This window comes from Phoenix dactylifera, unplaced genomic scaffold (assembly GCF_009389715.1).
Source record: "Phoenix dactylifera cultivar Barhee BC4 unplaced genomic scaffold, palm_55x_up_171113_PBpolish2nd_filt_p 001041F, whole genome shotgun sequence".
Classification (NCBI taxonomy): domain Eukaryota; kingdom Viridiplantae; phylum Streptophyta; class Magnoliopsida; order Arecales; family Arecaceae; genus Phoenix; species Phoenix dactylifera.
Genome location: NW_024068393.1, coordinates 96,849 through 122,892, shown reverse-complemented (window position 1 = coordinate 122,892; position 26,044 = coordinate 96,849). Strand labels below are relative to the sequence as shown.

The 26,044-nt window shown below is 44.2% G+C and overlaps 2 protein-coding genes across 2 annotated transcripts; one reads left to right on the top strand and one right to left on the bottom strand.

Annotated features, from left to right (window-relative positions):
* The first annotated feature begins 951 nt into the window (after nt 1–951).
* Nucleotides 952–1,446, top strand: LOC103714253. Its single transcript, XM_008801440.1, has one exon. It carries the CDS (start codon nt 952–954, stop codon nt 1,444–1,446), a length of 495 nt encoding a protein of 164 aa, XP_008799662.1.
* A 22,145-nt stretch (nt 1,447–23,591) lies between these two features.
* Nucleotides 23,592–24,457, bottom strand: LOC103714247. Its single transcript, XM_008801433.4, has 3 exons — nt 24,289–24,457; nt 24,063–24,200; nt 23,592–23,956 (listed from the first exon to the last, which is right to left on the bottom strand). Exons 1-3 carry the CDS (start codon nt 24,364–24,366, stop codon nt 23,840–23,842), a joined length of 333 nt encoding a protein of 110 aa, XP_008799655.1. The 5' UTR covers nt 24,367–24,457; the 3' UTR covers nt 23,592–23,839.
* Between the last annotated feature and the right edge of the window lie 1,587 nt (nt 24,458–26,044).

The following is a 26,044-nucleotide window of genomic DNA, read 5'->3' as shown; positions in this document are numbered from 1 at the left end:
CATTCTATTCTGGAGATCTTGGGGGTCGGCAAGCAAGATGGCACTATGAGATACCTGGGAGTTCCAAATTCAGGTCGACAGTTGCATGGCGGGGATTGCTCTTCCCTCGAGCCAGCATCAGGTGGAGGCTGGAGGGTTAGCAGATGCATTTATTGTCTATGATGGGCAGGATCACCATGGTCCGGTCAATTCTCTCTTCGATCCCTATTTACTTACTTTTCAGTTCCTTCATCCCAGTGTCGGTTTTGAGGTCTCTTGGGCAGTTATTTAGAAACTTCATCTAGGGGTGGCATGGAGGCAGTGGTGATATCCATATGTTAGCATGGAGGTGCAGTCCTTGTTGGAGAGGCGGGAGGTGTTAGAGGCCCGACACGTCGCGAGATTTGTTCTGGAGCTTGATAGTATGTGGTCCTCGTTGATGAGGGCGAAGTATAATGTGTTGTTGCCTGGAGCGAGAGCTGCTCGCCACCACTTATCAGTGTGGAGGAAGATGTGCGCCAGAGCTATGTTGGTCATTCCGGAGATTAGATGGGTCATTGGTGAAGGTCGATCCATCGATGTTTTGGAGGATTGTTGGGTGTGCGCAGCCGCTCAGTCGTCTACCGACCATGGTGGATTCGGGACGATTGGTGGGCCATATGGTTAGTGATATGATGATTTCAGAGGAGGGCTGCTGGAGGGAGGGGTTGATTCGGAAGGTTTTGGGGGAGCACTTGGTGGAGATGGTCTTGGCTCTCTCAGTGCCTATTCAGGGGGAGCCTGACAGGTTAGTGTGGGTGCCGACGGGGCGGTCGCAGGTGTGTGTGATAGGTTTTGCTCAATAGGGAGCCAGTTTGGCAGATCGAGGGAGGATGGATTTGGAGGATGCGGATTCATCCGCGGATGACGCTCTTCTTTTGGAAGGTGGCCTGAGGTTGCCTTCCTATTAGAAGCGTGCTAGTTAAGCGTGACATGCGGATCCCTTTGTGCTGCGAGGTGTGCACGGACTCTGAGGAGACTATTGGGCATGCTCTTCTACAGTGTCCTAGGGCCAGGAAGATATGGAGGAGGTCATCTGTCCCTCTTTTTCAGTCACTGGTGTCGGTACAGGATATGCTACAGCTGCTGAGAGACTCCTTTTGGAGCCCTAAATTTGTTAAGACAGGGGTACTTAGAGCATATCTGGCCTACCACATTTGGTTGGACAGGAATGCGGGCTTGTTTGAGGGTAGGAGGTCTTCTCCGAGGTTGGTGGTGGTTAGAGCAGTGCTTCAGGTCGGGGAGGTGACCTCATGCGCTGTTACGTGTTCTCTTGGGATGGCCAAGGACATCTTGGGTACTCGTTTCGTTGTTACATCGCCCAGGTTCGCTCTTGTTTCTTGGGTGCCCCCACCTTCTGATTTTCTTAACGTGAACTTTGATTGCAGCGTGGCGGTAGATGGGAGGTCCGGAGGTGTTGGATTGTGATCAGAGACCACCGCGGTAGTCTGGTCGCAGCAGGGGGTCGTCGCACGTCAGATCTTATCGTAGTTAGGACAGACCTTCGAGCAGCCTGGGAGGGTATATTATATGCGAGGCGGGTGCTCGGTGCCGAGCGGGTATACATCGAGGGAGGCTCATCTATGGTGATCGAGTGGATACGGGATGCAGACAGGTATGAAGATGGTCATCTACTTATTCGTGAGATACACAGGCTGGTTGTGGAGCTGGATGAGCACTAGGCAGCACATGTTTTTCGGGAGGCGAACAAGGCAGCAGATTGGGTATCCTCCTATATTGCACGACATTTCTGGGAGTTCTTATGAACACCCATAATAGAGCTCCTGCCCCTATTGTACTTTTTACATTCTTCTGACTTGGTAGGATGTACTCACGTTAGAGCTATATGAACCGCCATTTTCATCACCAAAAAAAAGAAAAAAAAAAGAGAAGGAAAAAGAAGCTTGGTCTCCTACTATCATTTGTTTCGATCCATGGAGGATTTTTCATAGGCATCCAATGTTGAAACCTGGATATGGAAGGGTGCCAACCACAGGACCATCCCTCTCTTGGCGAGATCCATCAAACTTGTCCTGAAGCCTGGTTGGTGACAAGGGACCGACAAAAGTTTTACCTTCTTGAATACCTTCTAATGAATAAAAAGCTAGCTTGTTCTTAAACCATGCCCTTTTTTTATTAGATAGAGGTCATAAATGCACAAGGATGGTGGTTTTTCCATCTTTACTTTTAATTTTATGGCCTTCAGGTTCGGTACAAGTTGGCCACTTGATCCATCCAACGACGAATATAATGATCAGAAAGGACACAAAACCAGAAATGGAAACTGCCAAACAATGATTAGAAAGGATTTTAGTTTTTCTGCTGGTGTCGTCCTGGTGTGAGGAATATATTGTTTATATAGTATGGATTTGAGCAAATATTATATAACACAGATGTGCAGATACGAAATGAGCTGCGGGTCCCCCTTTTTCTGGTCATGAGGGGCACGAATAGATGTCATGCTTACCTTGGTGTGATCATTCGCGACCAATACCACTGTGTACATTTCTCCAACCACTGACCCTCCACTAAAGCTCTATTCATTGCAAAGTTGAGAAGAACGAGAAAAATAAGTCCACCTCGCTCAGGGGTGCATTGTCGGATGGCCTTTTGGAAAAGTGGTTGGGTGGCGCTGCGACGCCATCATGACGAAGACAAAAGAAGGAGACTGGCGAACAACTTTCATCGAGTTCGATCAAGGGGAGAAAGTCAATATGGAGAGTACTTGAAGAGTAGTTGGTGAAACAATGAAACATGACAAATATTGTAGAAAAGCAAGCAAACACCTTCCAACTTCTCTTTTCTTTCCCCTTTTTTTTCCCCTTGAAAAATTAAAAAGATATCCTCACTCCATTACCCTCGGGGAGATCATCACCCCAACTCCGCTCTCTGTACCTCTTGAAATGGAAGTCCTACCCACCCCGCTTTATCCCGCTTTATCCCGCTTTATCCCTGTTGGGTTGCAAATGAATGTTTCTGGTGACACAACGCAGGAGGTGTCGAGTCTCAATAAGCAGAGGTTGGTTTTAGGTAACTAAAGGCCTTGGGCCTGGCCATGCCTTTTATCTCCAGCCTTGGAAAAATATTTACATCAAACTCCAGAGTATGATCAGGGAACGGGCACAAGATCTAGAAAAGTGAGATCTAGTGGAGTCACTATTTGCCTGGGTTTTTTTACGGAAGCTTTGTTTGTTGATAAATTTAAGGAGCTGACATAAAAAAATAATGTTGAAACTTCTAGCCTGGAGATAGAAAATCAAGGGAGTAAGTACATTGAACATCAAATTGCAAAGGCAAATAGAAAATATTGTTTGCTGCTAGGTTTTGTTTGTTTCCTCCCAAAACAGAACGGTTGGTGTTTTGTTTTCAGAGGGTACTACTAGAGAAATAAAGTGCTCTTCTGACACCCAAGCAATCCTTTCTTTGCCGACTTTTCATCGAATCAGGCGACACATCAACCCCCAGAAAATGTCAAAAGTGATATGATGTTCGTATTCCAAAGATATTATTTCTTGGACAGGATGAAAATTTTCCCTCAAACATAATCAAGGATCGTGCTCTGTAATCTTGATAATCATCAGTTTGCAGCAAAGTGAGATCAGGAGCGCAATATCATATCGCGTGGAGCATTAGAACAACTTTTTTTTTTGTGAAAAAAAAGAATGCTGATTACTGTTAAAATACAAGTAAGTCAACAGCAGATCTTGGCATCAAAAAAAAAAAAAAAGGTTCAAGCATCTCGATATACATACCACCAAGATGCGGAACCATAAGATTGGTGACACCCTAGATTATCCTCTCCACAGATATTAGTTTGGATTGCTGTCTCGGAGTTTGGAGCAATTCATGACAGTATCATCAAATTTACAAGCAGGTCTGAAACATAAGAATGATCCGAATGTGCACAATGTTCGGTAAAATAACTATATAAAAAAATCCACATTCTAACTATTTCGTGTTGGCTTTACTAGCACTTTGATACCATTGAATCATTTCATGGCCCACATCAGCTGTCGATACAAACTTCAGATTTCTTCTACCAAACCCTTGGTCTTGCCCCTTCTATCTTCAGCCTTGGATGCAGATCTAAAATCATCTCATGGCAAGGTCTCCACCCTTCTATTTTAACCTATTGTTGACCACTTTGTCTTCCCTTGGTGCATCTCCAGTGCTTTCTCTAGTATACTTATGCCAAACCATGTCCTTACTAGTGATACCATCGATCCACATAAACATTTAATCTCTATCAGTACCGTCTCGTGCGATTGCAGCCTCCTTACTGCCAAACCATCCTCCCCTTTCACACTCAAAAGGCATGTACTTATCTTTAACAATCATGAAGAGCCTCTTTTCTTCGCTTATTTGTCTTCCTCAATAATTAACTACCGATGATCAGCATCGGAAATCTCTTGATCTTCTTTTCCCTTATGGCTGATGGCTCATTTTCATCTCCATTCCCGCTGAAATTGCATTTCAAACACTATTCACTTTGGTTGATAATTGAACCCTTAATCTTTTTCTGATTATTCCAATTTAGCATTCAACTCTGTTCTCGCTGTATCTATTAGAATAAAGGCCTAGGACCACTCTATATTCTCGGGGCAAGCTCATTGTGGTAGGAAATTGACTTCTTTAACCAAACTGAGAAGCATGACACTTGACTGAATGTACTCTTCGAATAGGTTGCCCATTAGAAAACCATATGTTTAAGTCTGTACCGAAGTGGAATGAGACTCTTCATGAGAGATGATACTTTGGATGGTACCTGCCCATTGTCAAAAGAATAAAAAATGGTGGAAATCAGAACGTGCTTCCCTGATTGAAGCTTTTCGTTGAAAGGATGATAAGACATACAAATGCAGTCTTCATGGCAAACCCTTTTAGCTAATAATTAGCTCCATATGAAACCCTTGGTAAGTTTGAAATCGACCTCCATAGCTCCCTTAAAGAATGCATCATTAACTTAGGACCGATCAGGGAATGCATCATTTGGTTGATCCCAATCTCTTGTGGGACCACTTGGAGATGGGCCTATGAGCATGGGAAGAAGGGATGAAACAAATGAGGAGGCAAAGTCGACCCTACCATCTTGCTGTCCAAGACACAGTAGAAAAGATGTCTTATAATATTTGGCACAAACTAGTAGATTTCAAATCTGACTTATATGTTTAGAGAGTGGGCAATGGTCCTGAGTCAGGGTTTCTTAGGGTATTAGGTCTGAAAGAGAAGGTGCTGCATTGACTTACAATCAAACTCAGGCCAAAAGAATCAGATTTCAGCAGAAGGAACAATAAATTGATATTCAATAACTCTAGCAAGCAGATTAATCCCAGAAGACAAATAAACAGCTAAGAAGAAATAATAGAAAGCTTAAATACATAGATACACAGGAGAGGATTTAAGAAAGAGGGAGAACGAAGAAATAGGAGAAACAGAGAAGAGGAAGGGTAGAGCTAAGCTCGGATTCAAAGAAATTTTCTAGCTTTCTCAAAATAAACCAGTGTACAAGATTCTCTTGGCTGACCACGCCTTTTAATAAGCCTAGACAACAAAACTATTCCCTAGTTGGAGTCTCTAAAAGGTCCTACAATAGGATCTAAACCTACCATAACTTTGACTCTTAAGAAGAAAATAAAAGCTCCCCAATTGAGAACCATCATTGTTCATGGTACTGTAAAGCAAATAGGGACACAAACTGTGACTCTTTTTTCTCCCAAATTTAACCTTATCGCCTAGCGACCAAGACACCATGACTAAAAGCTCCATATGATCTGAACAGTTCATCATTGTTCTGCTGCGATCAGCTTTCCAGATATGACTGTTATCCTGTTTCCAGACCGAAATACCTTCCCATCATTCCGATTGAGGAATTGAAGTCCTCCATCGTGTAAAGACTTGATCTAACACCTCCTAAGGTGATTCTTTCGTCTATTGCATTGTCTCTTGGCAGACAGAAGGCAATTTTCAATTGCTGCTGCATCACAATAACTGGCCTCTAAAATGGGGTTCCTATCTCATATCCGAGCAATAATCACCTAACATTAAGGTGTGGGATGGTTGAGATGTAAACATATAAGGCCAGTTTATCACTTATAATATGCCTCATAGTATATCATTAGTACAGACTACCAGAAAGCTTTTCTAATTCTAATAAGTTTTCTAACAAAGGTGGAGAAAAGACACATACAAGTCACCATTTGTTATTGGCTGAACAAGGCACTGTATCTCTTGCCAAATATTAACAAAGATTTAAAATCCACTGGATGCGATGTTCTAACAAACATGATCATATCAATTAAGCCTTATCCAAATATTTAATGTTGGCCTTCTGAATTTCTATTTGTCTATTATTCTTAAATGAAGCCTATCCCTTGTGTTATTTCCATCCATCATGTTTTAGGTCTTCCGAACTATGTCATCCAGGGGCACTGAATACTTCTTTCCTAACAACAGATATATTAAAATATTTCTTTTGTAAACTTCCTCCTCACAAACCTTCACTTAATCCGACGAGGTACTGAGTGTACTACAGCAATCAGCATCCTTACAATATTGTGGCACAAGGAACACCATTTGTTCTACCAGACCAGTTCTACCAGCACTGCAGCAATAAATCACGTAGACATCGACAGATCCTCCATTGTATCAAATAGGTAGCACTCGTACAATAAAAGTCAATCAACAAATATTTTAAGCAAAACCAAATCATTATCTTCCCTGATTAAAGCTTTTCCTCATTCTACTGACACACATTAAGTCTGCACATAAATTCTAGCGATGCGCATAAATTCTAGTTAATATCACTAATATCCTTTTCCATCATAGACCAAACTTTTGGTCACTTCTCCAGCAAATGCACTGTTCCAAATTTAGTCATTCTATGTGTCCACATTTAAGATGCACATAGAGGTTATTGTAGTGGAATTTTAAAGACTTAGTAAAATATATGATGGCATTCGTCAATTGGACGATTTGGTTGCTAGCAATCTAATAAGGAAAATACAACTAAGCACTAGCTGTGCCAAAATAAACAATATTGTGATCTATGCAAGCATTGAAGTATCATGTGTTGGTCGTATACCAGCTTGACACCAAAACAATGTGTCCCGTGCTATGCAAAGGCATGCTAATGCATGACATTCTGCCAAGTACAGGAATATAGGAGTTAGGGTTGACAAAGGAGCAAGCTGTTAGCAAGCTAGCACTCGTTCAGCTAGAAATTTGGCTCAAGTTTGGCTTGCTCGATTAAGAAATGAGCTGAACAAGAGCTAGGCCTAGCTCACTTAAGCCCATCTCATATTAGCTTCAAATAGTACTATACAAATATTGAAGTATTGTGTGCTGGTGGCGACCAGCTTGACACCAAAACAGTGTGTCTCGTGCTATACGGAGCCATGCTAATGCTTGGCATGCATTGGCATGACATTATGCCAAGTAGCGGTACATAGCAGGGCTGGCAAAAGAGCAAAGAGCTAGCCAAGTTCAGGTCAAAATTTGGCTCAAGTTTGTCCCACTCAGCTAAGAAACTAGATGAGCTAGAGCAAGGCTTAGTTAGCTCAAGCCCACTACAAATTTGCTTGAAATAGTAATATATAAAATAATTTAAATATATTATTTATCATTTCAGTTATTATTGTCTAATACAAAAATTATTTTTATAATTATTTATCACAAATTAATATAGATATTGAAGAATAGATATATTTCAACTATAAAATTAAAATATAATCCAGATTATTACTCTAAATATATAAATGGAAGCCTTCAATGATATTAAACTTTCACTAAAACTCTTAACCAAGCTATTTGTATAGCTCGAGCCTCACTCGAAATTAAAAGAGCTAGCTTGAGCATAGCTTGATTATTAAACAAGCCGAGCAAGAGCTAGGCCATGTTTAGCTCATACTCGGCTCGTCTACACCCCTAAGATGAACCCGTGCTAGTGCTGCGCATTAGTAAGAACTGACATGGTATATTTTTTTTTTCTTCAAACAAGAAAAAAAGACCCTGCATATTGTGTAGTGTTGTGCAGATCAACAGTGAAAGCCATGGGTCCATGCAAATTGGACGTGGAGACCTGTAGTTAAGAGTCTTGCAGAGAGAGCAACAAAAACAAGCACAAGGATCACAGAGCGGGCTATACATGCAATAAGAGAAAGGAACACCTGCATCCAGCTCTTTTTGAGATCAAAACTAACAGATTTTTAAAAAAAAATCCTTTGAGGGAAGCGGCACAAAGTGGCAATGTGAAGACATCTTTCAGCAATGAAGTCTATGTCACAAGTTTCAAGGAGTGGGCAAGTGATAAATTATATAAGATTTTGATTATATGCAAGGGAAATTTAAAGCACTTTCTCTCTTCTTGATGTGAATTACTGGCTTGTGATGGGGTATGGACCTCAAAATCTTCAAGCAGCTAGTGGAGACTCCAAATACCATCCTGTAAGAACATGGATAGCAAATTGGGAGAGAACCTTTAGACATAAAGTATATTTTATTAGTTAGAGGTTGGTGGGAAATAAGCTATGGTCCATTATCCAAATTCTATATCTTGTCAACGGTCAAAGTTCCTTGGGCTGATCATTTGATTTGGAATATAGAAACAGCAAAATGGATAATCTCTTTATCCAATAAAGATGATTATATTTACATTGATGGGCACAAAGCTAAGTTTGATAAGATATCTGGCATGTGAACAATATGAAATTTGATTTGGTATATTAAGAACTTCTGAATATTTCTCCTGGGAGACAACAAGTGTTTTCAACAAGGCAAACATAAGAGGTTATGAAAGATAAACCCTTACAGGAGGAAAGGACCATTGAGAAGATCAAAAGAAATACTATCCTCAAGATAAATTGTTATTTAAGCCGGCAAAGTTTCTTATCATACAACTTATCGATAATTATTAACAGCAGCCAGCAATCCCAAATACATGTCTTTTTAGTTTTTTTCAAAAAATGACATGCATCATCTAAACTCTTTCTTGGCGCCAACAATGGACAAACTTAAACAGAAACCTGAAATAGATAATTACTTTTTCAAGGCCTATTATTTCATATGGATCTGTTCAAAATCCTTGGCTTTGAAATAAATCACTTGGATTCTCTTTGAAATGTACAAAGATAGACTGGCTCAATTTGTTTTATATTTTATTTTTGTCAAAAATGAATTTATGTTCATCTATCTCCATTACTTCATGATATACAAATTTAGCAATTCATAGTATATGATAGGCATAACACATGCACCTTATTTTCCAAGATTCCAAATATCTGTGCATGTGCGTTCGTGCACCAGCATATGCATATACTTCATAAAAATGTATAATGTTTTTACTATTTTCTGTTATAATTCTGAGCTTCAGAATTATTATGAGCAATAAAACCAAACTGATAAGATATGTTCAGCTATTAACCAACCAATCAGACAAGACTACGTTCTAAAAACAACAGGACCTCATCCTTATATAAAGACATATGCCATCTAACCAGGGGGAAAGTATAGCTATGAGCTGCAAGTTGTTGAAGTAATTTGTTGGGTCCAAGTTGAGGTTATTTAAGATGTGTTAGGATATCATGATAGCTTTATATCTTAAAACGTAAAGGTATTCTGCTTAAAGTATCCACTCCACCGCATAGGAGAATAAAATGGAGTCTCCGTTATGTCCTGCCATGTAAGAGTGTCCAAAGGTGCTGAAACTTCCAGAAAACTTAAAAATGGAATCTCCACATAACATAGCAAACATGTGGCAACAAGGCAAATTAGTCTCAGGGCAGGAACCTTGAGATTACTAAGTCCAAACAAGACCACCACACAAAGAATTGGTAGGCATAAACTAGAAGTAGCCAATCTAAAAGCTAAATATATACCAAAGCAATTGAGAGAATAGCTGCTGAAGTTAACCACCAGACATGGAGTGCAAGATTGAAGGAGAAGATGAATCATTGGAAATAAGCATCCAGTATAAAGATCAGATTAACAATTACATCATGCTCGGAAATAAAGTCTTGCTGCAAGAAATTAAAGCTTGATATTAGTCCAGAAGATGATATAAATGATAACAACGTGTTGATCCAACTGATGCATTAAAGGAAGATGGAGCAAGAAGCAAGGGAAGAAGACGTGGTCAAGAATGGCAAGTCCAGAAATTAAGAGTGCATGTTAACTAAGATGTCATAAGTTAAGAAGATAAAAACTAAATGGCCAGGGAAAGCATATAGCAAAGTGACTGGTTTGGTACATGTTAACCCCATTGTTTCAACGGTTTACTATTTGATTTTGATGATAACAAACAAATGAATTTAGTTCATTATTATGATTATAGCAAACGAATGAAAATTAGGAATTGAGATTTCTTTTGAAGGCAGATGTTGGAATTCTGAACATGTTAGTATTTTTGGCATAACTTTTTATTGGAATATAATATTAATACAATTCTTGATGATCTAGAAAGAAGACTTATTTATCTAAAACTTTTATATTCAATATATTTTCAAATTTGAAACTTAGCTATAAGTAATAGGGTCTGCAATCTATCTATCTATAGCTGTAATTTAAGCTGACATATGTTTACTCTTTTAGCTGTAACTTTTTGACAGGATGCGGGAGTTATGCCCTTCGGGTTGGCGCACATACTCAAGGCACGAGACGTGCAAGACATGCACGTATTGTTAGGAGTTGAGTGGGTTGAGTTATCAGATCTTTTTTCAGTTGTTGTTTCCTAGTTTGTCTCTTAATTATGGCCAAGGTGAGTTGGCAACGTAGGACGTGAGGCTATAAAGCCATATCCCTTTTACTTATGAAGGTAGAGAATATTTCCTTCTATCTATCCTCTTCTCTTCTTCTTCCCAACCCACGTTCTTTCTATCATCTCTCTCTCTCTTCTTTCTCATAAGAAAGCCTTGGTGGGATCTCAGATTCTATCAACTTGGTATCAGAGCCTAGCATGGCCACCACCCGTTCCACCTCTGATGAAGACCGATTCTCGAAGCTCGAAGTCGACATACATACCATGCACATGACGTTGCTCAAGCATGCCGATCAATTCGAGTCCATTAATTCACATCTCGACACGATCGCCACCAACATGTCGCTGCTCATGAAAGATTGCTGATTCGGTCACCAGGACTCCGGATCGTGATCCTCGCCAACCCCGCTTGGCCGCGCTGGAGAATGGAAGCATATAGCCCCGCTATACCAGAGTTGATTTTCCTCATCTCTTGGGTGAGGAGCCGACTAGGTGGATTTACAAGGCGGAGCAATTTTTCGTTACCAAGGAACCCCGGAGGAAAAGAAGGCCCTTTTGGCCTCCTTCCACTTGCAAGACGAAGCTCTATAGTGGTTCCAGTGGTACTCCTCTTCTCGTCCCCAAGTCACTTGGCAGGAATTTACTCGGGATATGTGTGTTCGTTTTGGATCGTCCGAGTATGAAAATTTTGATGAAACATTAGCCAAGCTTCAGCAAACTAGGACAGTCCGCGAATACTAGAACCAGTTTGAACGCCTAGCTTCCACAATGGCGCACACCGTGGGTCTCGCGCGCTTGCACGAGGAGAAGATGCTTCGGTTTAGGAGGAATTCACCTCGAATGGGTCTTCTTCCTACCCCTCCTCATAGGCCTTTAGTGCCTACACCTGTGGCCCGATCTGCAAATCCCATTGTACCTGTTCGACCAACCCTAGCGCCAGGGCCTCCTCGACCACCTGTGGGCGTGGGCTTCAAATGGCTGATGTGCGAATAGTTGCAGTTACGATGGGAGAAGAACCTATGCTACAACTGCGATGAGCGATCCGTTCCGGGCTATGCTTGTAAGACAACAATTGTTTTTATTAGAGGTGTTTGTGGGTGTAGGAGAATCAGCAGTCAAGGAAGAGGCATTCGAAGAGGAACATGACTCGCTCAAGTCTCCAGAGATATCGATACATGCGCTGTCCGGATTTTCTTCTCCACAGACCATGCGTATCTCCGAGACAGTGGACGGTCGATAAGTTTCTATTTTGATTGACAGGGGCAGCACTCACAATTTTGTGAGTGATCATTTGGCGAAGAAGCTCAGTAGACTGCTGAAATCTCAAAGTAGTTCTTGTGAGGAGAGAGAGTGAGTGAGGAGAGAGAGTGAGTGACTTGGGATGCGCACCCAGGTGCGATTTTTTTCGTGCTGCGTGTGGGGATTTTCTCCGAACACTTGGGGGGCTTAGGGTGGTGTGGAGTGGGGTCGCTCAGTATTCCCTGTGCAACCAGATCGGGAGCTGGGCTCCGCGGATGGCGTCATTGGGATCGGTTGCACCGGGGGTGGGGGAGACGGAGGCTGCAAGTCAGGGAGACTTACCGGCGCAGCCTCAACAACCGAAGGTGGCTGGCAATGACCGGACGTGGGCGGCGGTGGCGAAAGGAACGGCGAGACCGCCGATGTCGTCGTTGTGGACCCAAGATCGGATCTCAGAGGGGGAACTGGAGACACTGAAGAAACGCTTCACAGACGTCGTGGAGATCCCGTCGGAGGAGGGGGAGCTGGCTAGATCGGCGTGGAGGGACACTGCGGTGCTCGTGCGCAGTGCGGGCCGCCGGGTGCCTATGGATTGGATTCGCCGGGAGCTGCGGAGGGTTGGGAGGCTTGATTACGACGTCGAGGCTTTCCCAATGTCGCACGAAACCTTTGCCTTCCGCTTCCGGAAGGAGAGTGAAAGGGAAGCCGTCATGGAGGCCGGACCGTGGTTGGTGGCCGGCCAGTTACTGGTTTTGGAACGGTGGCGACCGAACTTTGTTCCGGGTGAACAGCAACTCAGGCGGCTTGTGGTCTGGCTCAGGCTTCCCAATCTGCCAATGGAGTACTGGACCCGAAGCATGATCATGAGCATAGCAGCAAAGGCCGGCCACCCCCCGACCTTGGATAAGTTCACTGATCTCGGCCGGAGGCTAGGGTATGCACGAGTCAAGGTGGAGCTGGATGCGAGGGAGCCGATTCGGCCGGGGACTTTCGTCCGGTTAGGCACTGATGTGCACTGGCAGACGTTCAGCTACGAAAATTTACCGGCCTTCTGCTACCAATGCGCTCGCCTTGGTCATGGAGTGGAAGTCTGCCCCTATCAACCAGATCTGGTGGAACCAGGAGCTCCGGGCGACCGCAGTGCTCACCACGCATCACCACCGGAGTCGATGGAGGGGGTTACGACGGTGAGCCGGCCCCCTTTTGGGCCGTGGTTGTCGACTACCAGAATCCGACAGCCAAGGTCGGTTAAGTCGGCGAAGAAGACGACCGAGTCAGAGGGCGAGGCATCACGAACTCACCCGGGTTCCGAGTCTGGGCCGAGTTCTCCCCGTGCGGTGCCGACTTCCCCTGAGTCGCCGATGGACACGGAAGGATGGCAGAAGCCGACTAAGTTGGCCAGGCGGCGGTCGCCGGGGAAGGGGGCGGCCGGTAACTCGGTGGCCGAGAGTGGTGAACCCATCCAACCCGGTGTGGTCGCCGAGTCAACTGTGGCTGAGGGCCAGAATCCAGGATTGGAAGGGCCGGCCCACCAAGCGGCCCTTGCGCCGGTTCGGGGCCTGGGCCACAGCCCGATGAAGCGGGCCAGGAGCCCAGCCAAATCGAGCCTGCTGCTGGGGGCGGGGAAAGTCGGGCGTGGGCCGGTCCAGAACCTGGCCAGAGCATCTTCATCTTCCTCCTTCGAAGGCTTCGAGAGACGCCGACGGGAGGAAGGGAGGAGGCACTTCCGGAGCGCCTCCCTACCGCCGGTGAGGCCCCCTTCTCGACAGAGACCAGCCGGTGAAGCTGGTGGCGGTGGCTTGGAGTCTCTACCGGCGGTCGGTGGTGCCCTGGCGAGCGGAATGCATCCGTCGACGGCGACGGCAGCGGCTGATGCTGGAGTTGGTGCCCTGGTGTCGCCTGCCACCCCTTTCCCGGATGGTGGTGGTGCTTCGGCGAGCCGGGAGATGCGGCCTTGTGGGACGATGACGGCCCGTGTGCCTGGGTTCACAGAAGAAGGGCAAAACCCAGCCGTGGGTAGGCGACTGGATGAAGCGGAGTCGATGGGCAACCCGAGGCACTCTGATGGGGCGTTGACGGGCAGGCCACCGGCTCTGGCTGCCCCTGTAGCTCAACCAACAGGGAGGTGTGGTGCGGTGGAGGAACTGGGCAAGCCTTCTTCAGCGCCTCTCCCCCCCCTGACAGTCGGCGAAGTGGTGAGGAGGGGTGTGGCAGGGGGCTCTAAACAGGGATCTCCTATTCTAGAACATGGAAGGGTGGTCGATTTGTTGAGAGCCTCAATTCAAGGAAGTGTCATTGCGCCAGTAGGGGAAATCAATCTGGCAATAGGAGCAAATAGCCCGGGGACAGTGGGCACAACCTCTTCTGATATTTTTAAATGAAGGTGCTAGCTTGGAATTGCAGGGGGGCGGCCAAACCGTCCTTTTCCTCCTCGTTCAAGAGGTTAGTTCAGCTTCATAATCCTGAAATTTGCTTTCTTTGTGAAACACGGGTGTCCGGAGATGGATTACGTCGTGTGCAGCGACGGTTGGGAGGTGATTGGGAATCTTTTGCAGTGGAGTCTCGGGGTTTATCAGGAGGTATCCTGTTGTTGTGGAAGCGGGGTATGGCTACTGTGGATGTTTTTTGCAATTGCTCCCAGCAGGTGGTGATGGTCATCACGGAACCAAATGAACCCCCGTGGGTGTTATGTGGGGTTTATGCTAGTACCGCCTACCGGGCAAGAAGGATACTTTGGGGGGAGCTGACTTGTTTGCTGACCCAGGGAGTACCGACTTTGGTGGTAGGTGATTTTAACTGCATTTTAAGTCCTGATGAGAAAAGAGGAGGCAGAGCCTATTCTGATTCGGTGGACAGGAGAGAGTTTCGGGAGTTCGTGGGGAGAAATGGGCTGGTGGACCTTGGTTTTTCGGGGCCCCGATTCACTTGGTGCAACAATCAACTTGGGCAAGCCAGAGTGTGGGAGCGGATTGATAGGGCCTTTGCTTCAGCAGATTGGATCCAGCGATTCCCGGCCTACCAGGTCAGTCATCTAGCTCGGATTGCTTCTGATCATTGCCCTCTTTTGATATCTACAGTTTCGGGATCTGCCCATCATAGCCCCTTTCGTTTTGAGAAGCTGTGGTTGTCCTATCCCCAGTCTTGGGATGTAGTCAGGGAGGCGTGGAGTGTGTCAGTTCGGGGAGATGCTATGCAGAGGGTGTCACGGAAGTTGGAGCTCACCAAACGGCGTCTGCGTCGATGGAATCGAGAGGTCGTCGGCAATGTTTTCCGGAGGTTAGAGGAGGTGGAGGCAGTGATACTGGACGTCCAGGGGCGGGAGGATAGAGGAGAGGAGCTCACGGAGGCCGATATGGTAGTACTGCGGCGATCACTAGCCTCCCATCATTCATTGTTGCGCCAGCAGGAGATTTTTTGGAGACAAAAGTCCAGGATTCAGTGGGTCAAGGATGGCGACCGGAATACTACCTTTTTTCACAGATCGACAGTTATTAGAAGGCAGAGGAATATGATCCGATCCTTGAGGGTCGGGGAGGGCCACCGAGTGGAGGAGGAGTCGGCAGTTAGACATGCCCTGTTTGAGTTCTTCAGATCCAGGTGGACGGATGTTGGTGATGTATATGAGATGGGCTTGCTCCTCCGGCCGGAGACCACAGTAGGAGAGGTGGAGAATACAGCTTTGGTGCGGCCAGTGTCAGATTTGGAGGTGCAGGAGGCGGTTTGGAGTCTTGCAGAGGATAAGGCCCCCGGGCCTGATGGATTTCCACCCTTCTTCTATCGCAGATATTGGTGTGTTGTTGGGAGGACAGTGGTGGAGGCAGTACAGTTGTTTTTCAGCCGAGCGAGGATGACGGATGATTGGAAGTCAACTTTCATTACATTGATACCGAAGCGCCTGGACGCCTCAGAGCCGAGTCACTACAGACCTATTAGTTTGTGCACTACCCTGTACAAGGTGGTGGCGAGAATCATGGTGGGGAGAATGAAGCACCTGATGCCTAGGATCATCAGTCAGGAGCAGGGTGCCTTTGTGGGAGGGAGGAGTATCTCGGACAACATTTTGCTTGCTCAGGAGATGATGGGTGATCTGCAGCGGGCCTCCAGGAGCCGAAGTTTGATGGCAGTTAAAATAGACATGGAGCGAGCCTATGATCGGATCCGGTGGGACTTTCTACGTCAGGCATTACAGAGTTTTGGGTTCCACCAGACTTGGATTGACTGGATCCTAGGGTGTGTACAGGGGCCGAGTTTCTCCATTTTGATCAATGGCACGCCATCGCCCTTCTTCATAGCTATTATGGGACTTCGCCAGGGATGTCCTCTGTCCCCGTTCTTATTTATCATCTGTTCTGACGTGCTTTCCCGCTTATTGCATACAGCTTGTCGGAACCGGGAGCTGGTGCCTTATTATCCAGCCCCGGGTGCCCGACCTATTTCTCATTTGTTATTTGCAGATGACTGTCTCTTAGTTGCTAGAGCGGGGGCGAGGGATGCCAGAGCCCTTCAGGATGTGCTGACAGAGTATTGTGCTATGTCCGGGCAGAAGGTCAATCTACAAAAGTCCGCTATCCTTTTCAGTCCCCGTACTGAGGGGAGGATGCGACGGGAGATCAGGATGATGTTAGGGATGCAGGAGCAGTTGGGGACTCTGATTTATCTAGGGGTCCCCATCACTGGGAGGAGACTACGGGTGGCAGAGTGCACTCCCCTATTGGAGAGGGTGCGGAGCAGACTAGAGGGGTGGAGAGCATCGTCACTGTCTATGATGGGGAGATTGATATTGATCAGGTCAGTTCTGTGCTCTATGCCTATTTATCTGATGGCTCACACAGCGGTGCCGAAGTCCGTGTTGGAGAGGATTGAGCGGCTTATGCGGAGCTTTCTTTGGGGCTCCTATGGGGGGGGCATGGAATACACCTGATAGCCTGGGAGAGAGTGTGCCAGCCATTGAGGGAGGGTGGGCTGGGGGTGCAGTCACTGTCAGTGCGGCGCGAGGCTCTTTTGGCACGGAGGGCGGTGCAGTTTATTTTAGAGCCGCATGGTCACTGGAGCCAGGTCATGACTGCCAGGTATGGCCGAGCGGGACCCGAGGGGCTGGTGATAGCTCCTCGGAGGAGATCTTTTATGTGGCGAGAGATCGGGAGGTATGTGCCTATGGCTCTAGCGCACTCGAGGTGGCTGATCGGTGACGGACGGAGCATCGATGTATTGGAGGACCCTTGGGTGGATGCACTTCCACTGAGACTATGGCCGACAGCGATCAGTGTGGAGGCAGGGGCAGGACTACGGGTCTCGGACTTGCTCAGGCCAGGGGAGGCAGAGTGGGATGGTGACAGGCTGGGACAGCTATTTGGGGAGCATCTTGCGGAGCGGGTACGGGCGATCCCCCTTCCGGGTTCTGCAGGTCCAGATGTCAGAGTTTGGAGCACTACTTGTCGAGCCAGTGCGAGGATCTGCGAGGTCTCCCGGGTTCTTCAGCTTGGGTTACAGTCGGGCCTAGACTGTGGTTGGGTGTGGAGGTTCGGACTACACCAGAGAGTGGCCCTCTTCCTCTGGAAGGTGGCTTGGGAGCGGTTGCCGACATGCTTAGTTTTGAGTAGACGAGGTATGACCCTGTCCCCTTTATGTCCGGAGTGCGGGATGGCTGAGTCAGTGGATCACGTACTCTTCCACTGCGAGAGGGCGAGAGGTGTCTGGAGTTTGACTGAGATCCAGGGGGACGTCTGGAGTGGGAGGGTTACTTTCCTGGATGCAGTTCGGCATTGGGCTGGTATTCCCCAGATGAGGAGATCAGCCATTAGGGCGTCTTGTACAGCATATCAGATATGGCTGGCCAGGAACGCCCGGGTGTTTGGGGAGCGGCGGCTCTCCCAGCGTTTTGTGATGGAGCGGGCCTGTGCCCAAGCTGATGAGATGATCCATGTAGAGTCTGCTTACAGACCTTTGATAGCTCGGGACACCTGGGGCTCCCACTTTGCTTCGGCAGCTCCTTATAGGGTATTTTTTACCTGGGAGCCCCCACCCCCGAGTTTCCTCAAGGTCAATTTTGATGGCTCTGTTTTGGATGGCGGTAGGAGGGGAGGGGCCGGATTTACTGTCAGGGGGCCGGGCGCTGATGTGATGGCAGCAGGGGGCTGTCAGATTTTTGATACTTCAGTTCCAGGGGCAGAGCTGTGCGCGGCCTGGATGGGTCTATCCTACGCGCGGCGGGTGCTCCACGCGAGCTCGATCCTGCTCGAGGGTGACTCTGCTACGGTGGTCAGCTGGATCCGTAGGGGCCCGAGTAGTCATGGGGGTGACCATCCCTTACTTCGTGACATCTGGATGTTGGCGAGGGAGGGAGTGATATTACAGGCTAGGCATGTGTATCGGGAGGCTAATGGGGCGGCCGACTGGGTCGCATCGTATGTAGCATGCCACTCGGGTGGTACCCTATGGGTTGGGGAGAGAGATATGCCCAGAGCTTTTCGGGACATTTTGTATTCTGACTCTATAGGGTGTATTCGTACCCGCTATGTATGAATCGCCCGCTTTAGCAAAAAAAAAAAAAAAAAAAAAAAAAAAAAAAAAAAGAAGAAGCTCAGTTGTGTTACATCACCTGCACCACCTTTTCTGGTGATGGTGGCTGATGGCAACCGACTGTCATGTAAAGAGATATGCCGAGCAGTGAAAGTATAGATACAGGGGTATCAGTTTCAAGTTGACATGTACCCATTGGAGCTTCAATGTTCGAATATTGTTCTGGGCATTCTATGGTTAAGGAGTTTGGGACCCGTGTTATGCAACTGGCATAAGCTCACCATGAAGTTCACAGTGGATGGGGCTCGATATTACCTTGAGGGCAATTCAAAGACACCAGTACTGTCCCTTCAGGGTGATTGCAAAGATTGGGGCCGTTGCTTACAGGCTTGATTTACCAGTAGATGTCAGGGTACATCCTGTTTTTCACGTTTTAAGTTGAAGAAACAGATAGAAGAAACCGGACGAGCTCTTCCTCAAATGCCAACATTCACTTAAGGAGGAGAATTAGTTGTTGAGCCCTTCAAGATTACTGACTTCCGCTGGACTAAAACAGAAAATCATGCGGTGCATGAGGCATTAGTCCATTGGGCTGGGTCACCAGCAGAAGACGCTACATGGGAGTCATATGACAAGTTAAAGCTGCAGTTTGCTCATATGAACCTTGAGGACAAGGTTCGTTTTGAAGTAGCAGAGAGTGACAGGATGCGGGAGTTATGCCCTCCGGGTTGGCACACATACTCAAGGCGCACGGGACGTGCAAGACGTGTGCGTATTGTTAGGAGTTGAGTGGGTTGAGTTATCAGTTCTTTTTCCAGCTGTCATTTCAGTTGTCATTTCCTAGTTTGTCTCTTAATTATGGCCAAGGTGAGTTGGCAATGTAGGACGTGAGGCTATAAAGCCATATCCCTTTTACTTATGAAGGCAAAGAATATTTTCTTCTATCTATCCTCTTCTCTTCTTCTTCCCAACCCACGTTCTTTCTATCATCTCTCTCTCTTCTTTCTCATAAGAAAGCCTTGGTGGGATCTCAGATCCTATCACTTTTCAACCAAATGTCCTTTTGAGATGATTCTTGTCAGGTTGAAAAGATAACTTAGCTACAACTTTTATATTCAATATATTTTCAAATTGGAACGTTAGTTAAGAGTAATAGGGTCTGCAATCTATCTACCCATAACTGTAATTCAAACTGATATATGTTTACTCTTTTAGTTGTAACTTTTCAACCAAACGTTCTTTTGAGATGATTCTTATCAAATTAGAAAGATAACTTAAAGGGTTACAACTTTGTCTCTCGCCCACTAAGTCAAATTCAGCCTTTTGATTTGTCAAAAAGGTGCTACAAAGTAGAAAATCAAATCTGACCCGAATCTGCCTACATTAAATGTGTTGAAAAAAAGTTTCCAAAGCTTCAAATTATTTCAAAAGGAAAAATAGCTTCTATTGCGCTTATAAGTAAAAAGCCTTCTTTGTTGAGAAATTGAGTGTAGTGCTTTTATTCTTGTTATTTTGATTAAGTATTATAAGAGAGTTGTTGAGCTCTTATTAGCTTGAGTGATAGAGAGGATTGCTTAAGAGGATCGTACTCTAGATAAACAAAGAAGTATTTGAGGGAGTAGATCAACCAAGGATTAGCTCAGATATCACCAAGTGTAAAGATTTTTTGCACCCGAAAGACAAGCGGTTTGTAAAGCTTTGGTTAAGCATAGTGGATTAAATCTCGAAAAGGAGTCCCGGAGAGTAGATGTAGGCTCACGAGGAGACCGAACCACTATAAATCATAGCGTATTATTTTTCTTCCCTTCACTCTTTATTTTTTCATACTTAGTTGCATATTTGTGATTATTACTTGCTATACTTGTTGCATCTAGTTTATTTCATTAGATTTAAAATCTTGAGGGGATTTGATGTTATTTTCGTAAAATTTTATAAAACCCAATTCACCCCTCCCCCCTCTTGGGTTGCCTAGTTGGGCCAATAGTACATCCACACAATACCAAGACAAGTTCAAGATCATAAGGTACAACAATATTGGAGTTATTCAACATGAAGCAAGTCATAATAAAGTTACATAACCCTCCAATAAAAGGGAAAGATTTTTATTGGTAAAGAACATGGATCTTGAGAAAAATAAAGAAGAGAATATGAAGAACATAAATGGACAAATTGATTGTAGAGGTGAACATTACAAACTGGATAAAGTTGAACACCTAGAGAGTTGCACATGGAACTGAAAAAGGGGATTTTAGGGCCTATAATTATCAAGAAAGCTAGTAAATGGAGGGTAATAACCATTGCCAGAATCCACGATTCACTCACCTAAGGTGGTAGTTAAGAGCCACTACATATTGATAATGGGAAAATAATGAATATTCCACAAATTAACAAATTTCCTAAACATAGCGAAGAAAGAAGAATTTCTTAAAAGACAAAAAATGGAAGCCCTACAGCAGCAAAAATGGGCCTAAATAGGTCAACCATAACTAGCATGCTTATAAAAATATTAATTACGAAAAGTAACAATCAGAATGTATCATAAATGACAAAAGACAAAAAGGCACAAAAAAAACAGCCATGGAGAATAGATTAGGAGATGCATGAGAACCATATGAAGCCAAATTGGAGAACCCACGATACAATTTCAGTGAAGAAAGTAAAGAATAGAAGAACTCAATATGGAGTTGATAATGAAGCACCACATGCCAACGAAGTCCTCTATACGTAACATAAATAACATGAATTAGGCTAATTATAAAATAGTTTGACCACGTTGAGGGAATTAGAGGACATTGAGAAAGTTTGGTTTCTTTCTCGAGTGAATGATAGGGTTGTGTTGTGGAGAAGGTTTATGGTTCACAAATGTTAGTGCATAATAGTCAAGTATCACATGAACATGAAGAAGAAGACAACAGGTGCCGCACGATTGTCCCAAAGTTGGTCAAGGATGACAAGATGAAATGAAAAGGGCTGCTGACAAATGCAAACACCAAAGGAAAAAGGCAGCCAGGTCTACAAGATGACGATACTTACCGAAAGACAACCCACCAATAGTTGTTGAAGAAAGCACTAATGATAGATAAATCACATATTAGGATTTTCAGCCTGAAGTAGCTTTGGGTGAGGGCATGATGCAGAAAGATGACACGCAAGAAGTGGATATAATCAATCATAACATACCCCCCTGGGGGGGGGGGGGGGGGGCGCTGTGTGGGTGTGGTTATTACTTGAGTATAAGCAGAAATAAAGGACTATCTGACAGAGGGTCAAATCAAGCTCTTGGTTGCATACTGAATATTAAAATGGGAATTTGGAAGGAGCAATAGAAATTAATGAATGAAAGAATTTGTCAAGAAAGACGCATATAGCACAACGAAAGTCGGTGAAGTTAAAAAAAAATATAAGAACAGTAATATCCATGATTTCACCAGAGTCTTGGTGTGTCAGGAGTAGAAGATGACAGCAAAAGAAATGGGAATTTGAACATTAGGCGTTAACAACCTGTGCAGGCATCAAACAAAGAATGAAACAATTGTGGGCATTTGAACACTTAAATTTGAAAAAGACCAGAATGAAGCTTATGAACTCCAAGAACCAATAAGCAAAAGTTCACAAACAATGAGAGTTTAGGTCCCAAATGAAGTCACAATAGAGGTATCAAGTACCAAAGGAACACAAACAGGTAGAATATGCAAGTTGAAAGGGAACATAACATCTTGTGAGTGCATGACAAAATTTAACAATGTAGTGGGCCCAATACATTGAATCCTCCTAGGAATACAAAGAAAGAACATATTTTTTCTGAGAATAAGGAAAAGAGCTATCAGAATAGGAAAACTCAGTTATAGAGGGCAAAAGGGACTACAATGCATTGATGGCGTGAAACCAATAATAGTTTCACAAACAAGTATCCCCAAATTCCAGCCAAATGACGGCGAAGACATGAAAGATGATTTTTTGATGAAAACATTGTTCGCAAGCAGTAATAATAAACCAATAAATGCAGAGAAGGGAAAAAAGCCCAGATGGAGGAATGAACTTGGTGAAGAATCTAGGAACCATCAACGAGTAGTCAAAGCAAAAGTTTTTAAAGTAGATTGGTGGCAAAAATCAGTTACCACAAACAAATCAACCAAAAAGCATGCAAAAAAAGTCAGATGTAGGATACTTTGTCTGAAAACTCAAAAATCATCAACAGCAAAAAAAAATACAATGCAAGGCATAAAATTTTTTTAAAAAATGCAAACCATGCACATGAATCTATCCTCTAGAATCTCAGGTGTTCAGATTTAAAAGATTAACAGAATGTAGGTCAAATAGTTTGAGATATGCATGCAATCAATAATTCTAATGTTTTATACAACGGACTAATAATGGAGTTCAGATGCTTAGATTACCTAAAGATGATGGAGGACTTTGTATAAGCATTGGCTGGAGAGATGGTGGAAGCTCAAGCACCTAATAAAATGCGCACTTGAACAATTACATCCCAGCTAATGAGCTGTCTGACTAAATCACCAGAATAAAGTGTTTAATTGTGAATTTGATAAGACCTCAAAATGAGGGCATGCCTTGGCACAACGGTAAAGTTATTTCATTGTGACCTCGATGTCATAGGTCTTAAACACGGGAAAGAGCCTCTCAGCACACGGGGTAAGGCTGCAACATATGACCCTTCCCAGATCCTCTAGTGGCAGAATCCTCATGTGCTGGAATGCCCCTTTATTATAAGACCTTGAAATACCGACTGGATGACAGAGGGAAGGAAACAAGAAATCTTGAATCCTAATCTGAGTGTTGTTTTTCTAGAATCTTCTCATCTAGATATCAGCCAAAGAAAATGGTAACCACAAGTCTTCACAGAGTTAAACAATAATTCATATTAGTGATATAGGAATTGCTTACCCTACCAATCCATCCATTATATTTACTCTACAAATACAATCCATTATTTTTCCCTCTTCATTCACGAAGCAATTAAAAGATTTGCTAGAATTTAGATCCATGATTGATGCCCCTCTTTGCAAACAAATCACACAATTTAGTCTAATAATCTTTGAGGATATAAAAAAGCGAACAACAAAATACCTGTCCCCTTTATTGCTAGATTCACAACACCATTCATGGATATATTTATGAAGAATGTAGCAACAAGACAACAGAAACAAACAAACTTCTTGACGGGTCTGCAATCAAGAACCGCCTATCCTCGAAAGATTCAAGAGAACAATACAGCATCTCAACGAAACTAACTCAAGAGAAGACCGATAACGGAGCGATAGGATCAAGAAAGGGGTGTAGGAAAAAACAAAATTAGGGTTTGAAGGTGTACGGCTGAGGGAGGGAGATGGGGCCTCTCCGGGACTCATCGCTGTCGAGAAGCCTCTGCACCCTCTTCTTCGCACCGTACTGCCGGTCGAAGTGCTTGACCTATATCACGGAATCCAAAAACAACGCCAAGAAACGAACTTTTTAAATGAAGAAATAAATCGAAAACCTGGTGCTCTCGATGGAAAAAGAAAGATGAGATTCCCACCCAGGTGGGGCGGCATTGGTTGACGAAGTGCGCTCGGGAGGCCTTGCACTCGGCGGGGTAGAGAAGGCCGACGGTGGCGACCTCGGTGGGCTTCTTGTCCGCCTCCTTCTCCAAGCAGGCGTAGAAGGCGTCCCGCGCCTGAGAAGAGGAATTGGGATCACCATATAGAAACCGTGCTTGCTTTTCCAAGAACAGAAAGAAAGAGGGAGGGAAGGTGGTACGCTACCTTGTAACAGGCGGCTCGGCCTTGGGCGAGGACGTCGGTCATCACGCCCTCGGGAAACTGCTGTTGGCCGAGCGACATCCAGCAGAAGTTCCAGAGAAGATAGAACCCCTAAGCTACCGATGTTCCGCCGGAACAGAGAGATCCAGAGGCGCATACACTTCCCGTGCGGGTGGATTTAAAGGAGACAACGTTATAACAGCGTCCGGAATTTATTTATATATATACATAATTGATGTATAAAAACATTTAATAACAAAAGGATGAGAGCAGACCCGTAATTATTCCATATTGGGCAACATATGAAGCGGCCTAATTAACTGCTTTATTTGTCTTCTAATATATATGGGTAATCCAGGAAGCCACATAGTTCCTTGGGCTTCAGCTTTATGTGCAAATGGATAAATGAGCACAGGTTGGCTTACTAAACTTTTAAGTTTCAAGATTCTTTTGGCTGGCCAATTTTTATAATTTAGTTGATAAATAAGAATGTAAAATTAGATAGAAACTTGTTTTTGTTTGACAAGATATTTGTTCAAGGTGACAAAGGATTCCGTGGAAAACAAAATCAATTAAGGAAGTGGATGGAACAGCAGTTGTCAACCAATAAAAGCTGGCTGATCAAGTCCGTAATAGGTTCAATATCCTGCAAATCAAAAACCCAAAACTCAGGTCCAACCAATGATAACATAATATACCAAAGATAAAAATGCAAAAGAATTGTCTACCAGAAAAATATAATTAAGGACATCATATCTACTTGATTACAGGTAAGTCATTCTAGAACAGTTGCATCAGGAATTGCCCTACTCCTGCGACTACTGCACTTGGACTCCTTGCAAAAAGATGCTCCTCATCTCTGCACTCCAAGGTAGTTGTCAATTGTGTCAAGGGACTTCTTCTACAACATTTCTCATCGACATTCATACTAGGATAATTACTGAAATTATGTTTCAGTTTTCGTCCCACGTTAGTTTTAATAATTCCCACAATCTTTAGAGCTAACTTCTCTCTATGTGCGTACTAGTCCACATGCTCTTCACATATTCATTTTACAATACTAGATGCATGTTATGGTCCAATAAAATTTAGGTGTTAACATACATAAATCAAACTAAAACATATCTTACCAAGTTTGCTCGAGCTCGATTATTTCTTTCTTTATGAAACAATCTCTACTTGACTAAGCTCAACTTGACTAGCCCCCCTCATGAAGGCACTCTATCTTCTGAATTTTTAATCCTCAAATTATCTAAGTTTTCCATGATCTCACCTAACTGAGCTCTCTCATGCGCCCCAAATATGGTTCAAGGTGATTCGATCGATACCTATTTGTTTTACACTATAATCAACATGTGCAATACACATCCCCTACCATCATAACTAAATTTTAGAGGGAAAAAAAGGGACCAGAGTTGTACATGGAAGAAGATTGTTTTTTTAAAAGAAAAAGTAGTGCACATAAATTTTCAAGCGGATTACAATAAAAAAGATAAAATAGAAGACCGGTTATTAGAAAAAATCTTCTGATATAGCCTTGCTTTCCATTAAAGCAGCTCGTAGAGTGTCAAACCACCGTAGGAAAATCAAATGCTAGGACATTAGATTGGTGCTCAACAAATATTAGTTTTTTTCACGAAAACTGATTTTTTTTACCGGTTTAAATTAATATATAATAAACAATTTAAAAAATAGAATATGGAATATTATTTTTTTCCAGAGTACAATTAGTTTATTATTCAATCAAATTCAAGCAGAA

Bases quoted from the DNA above. Each gene is read 5' to 3' on its own strand.
- LOC103714253 (XM_008801440.1), top strand. From the start codon at position 952: ATGCGGATCCCTTTGTGCTGCGAGGTGTGCACGGACTCTGAGGAGACT.
- LOC103714247 (XM_008801433.4), bottom strand. From the start codon at position 24,366: ATGTCGCTCGGCCAACAGCAGTTTCCCGAGGGCGTGATGACCGACGTC. The intron at 24,201-24,288 runs GTAGCGTACCAC...TCCTCTTCTCAG, and splicing joins GCCGAGCCGCCTGTTACAAG to GCGCGGGACGCCTTCTACGC. The intron at 23,957-24,062 runs GTGGGAATCTCA...TCCGTGATATAG, and splicing joins ACCAATGCCGCCCCACCTGG to GTCAAGCACTTCGACCGGCA.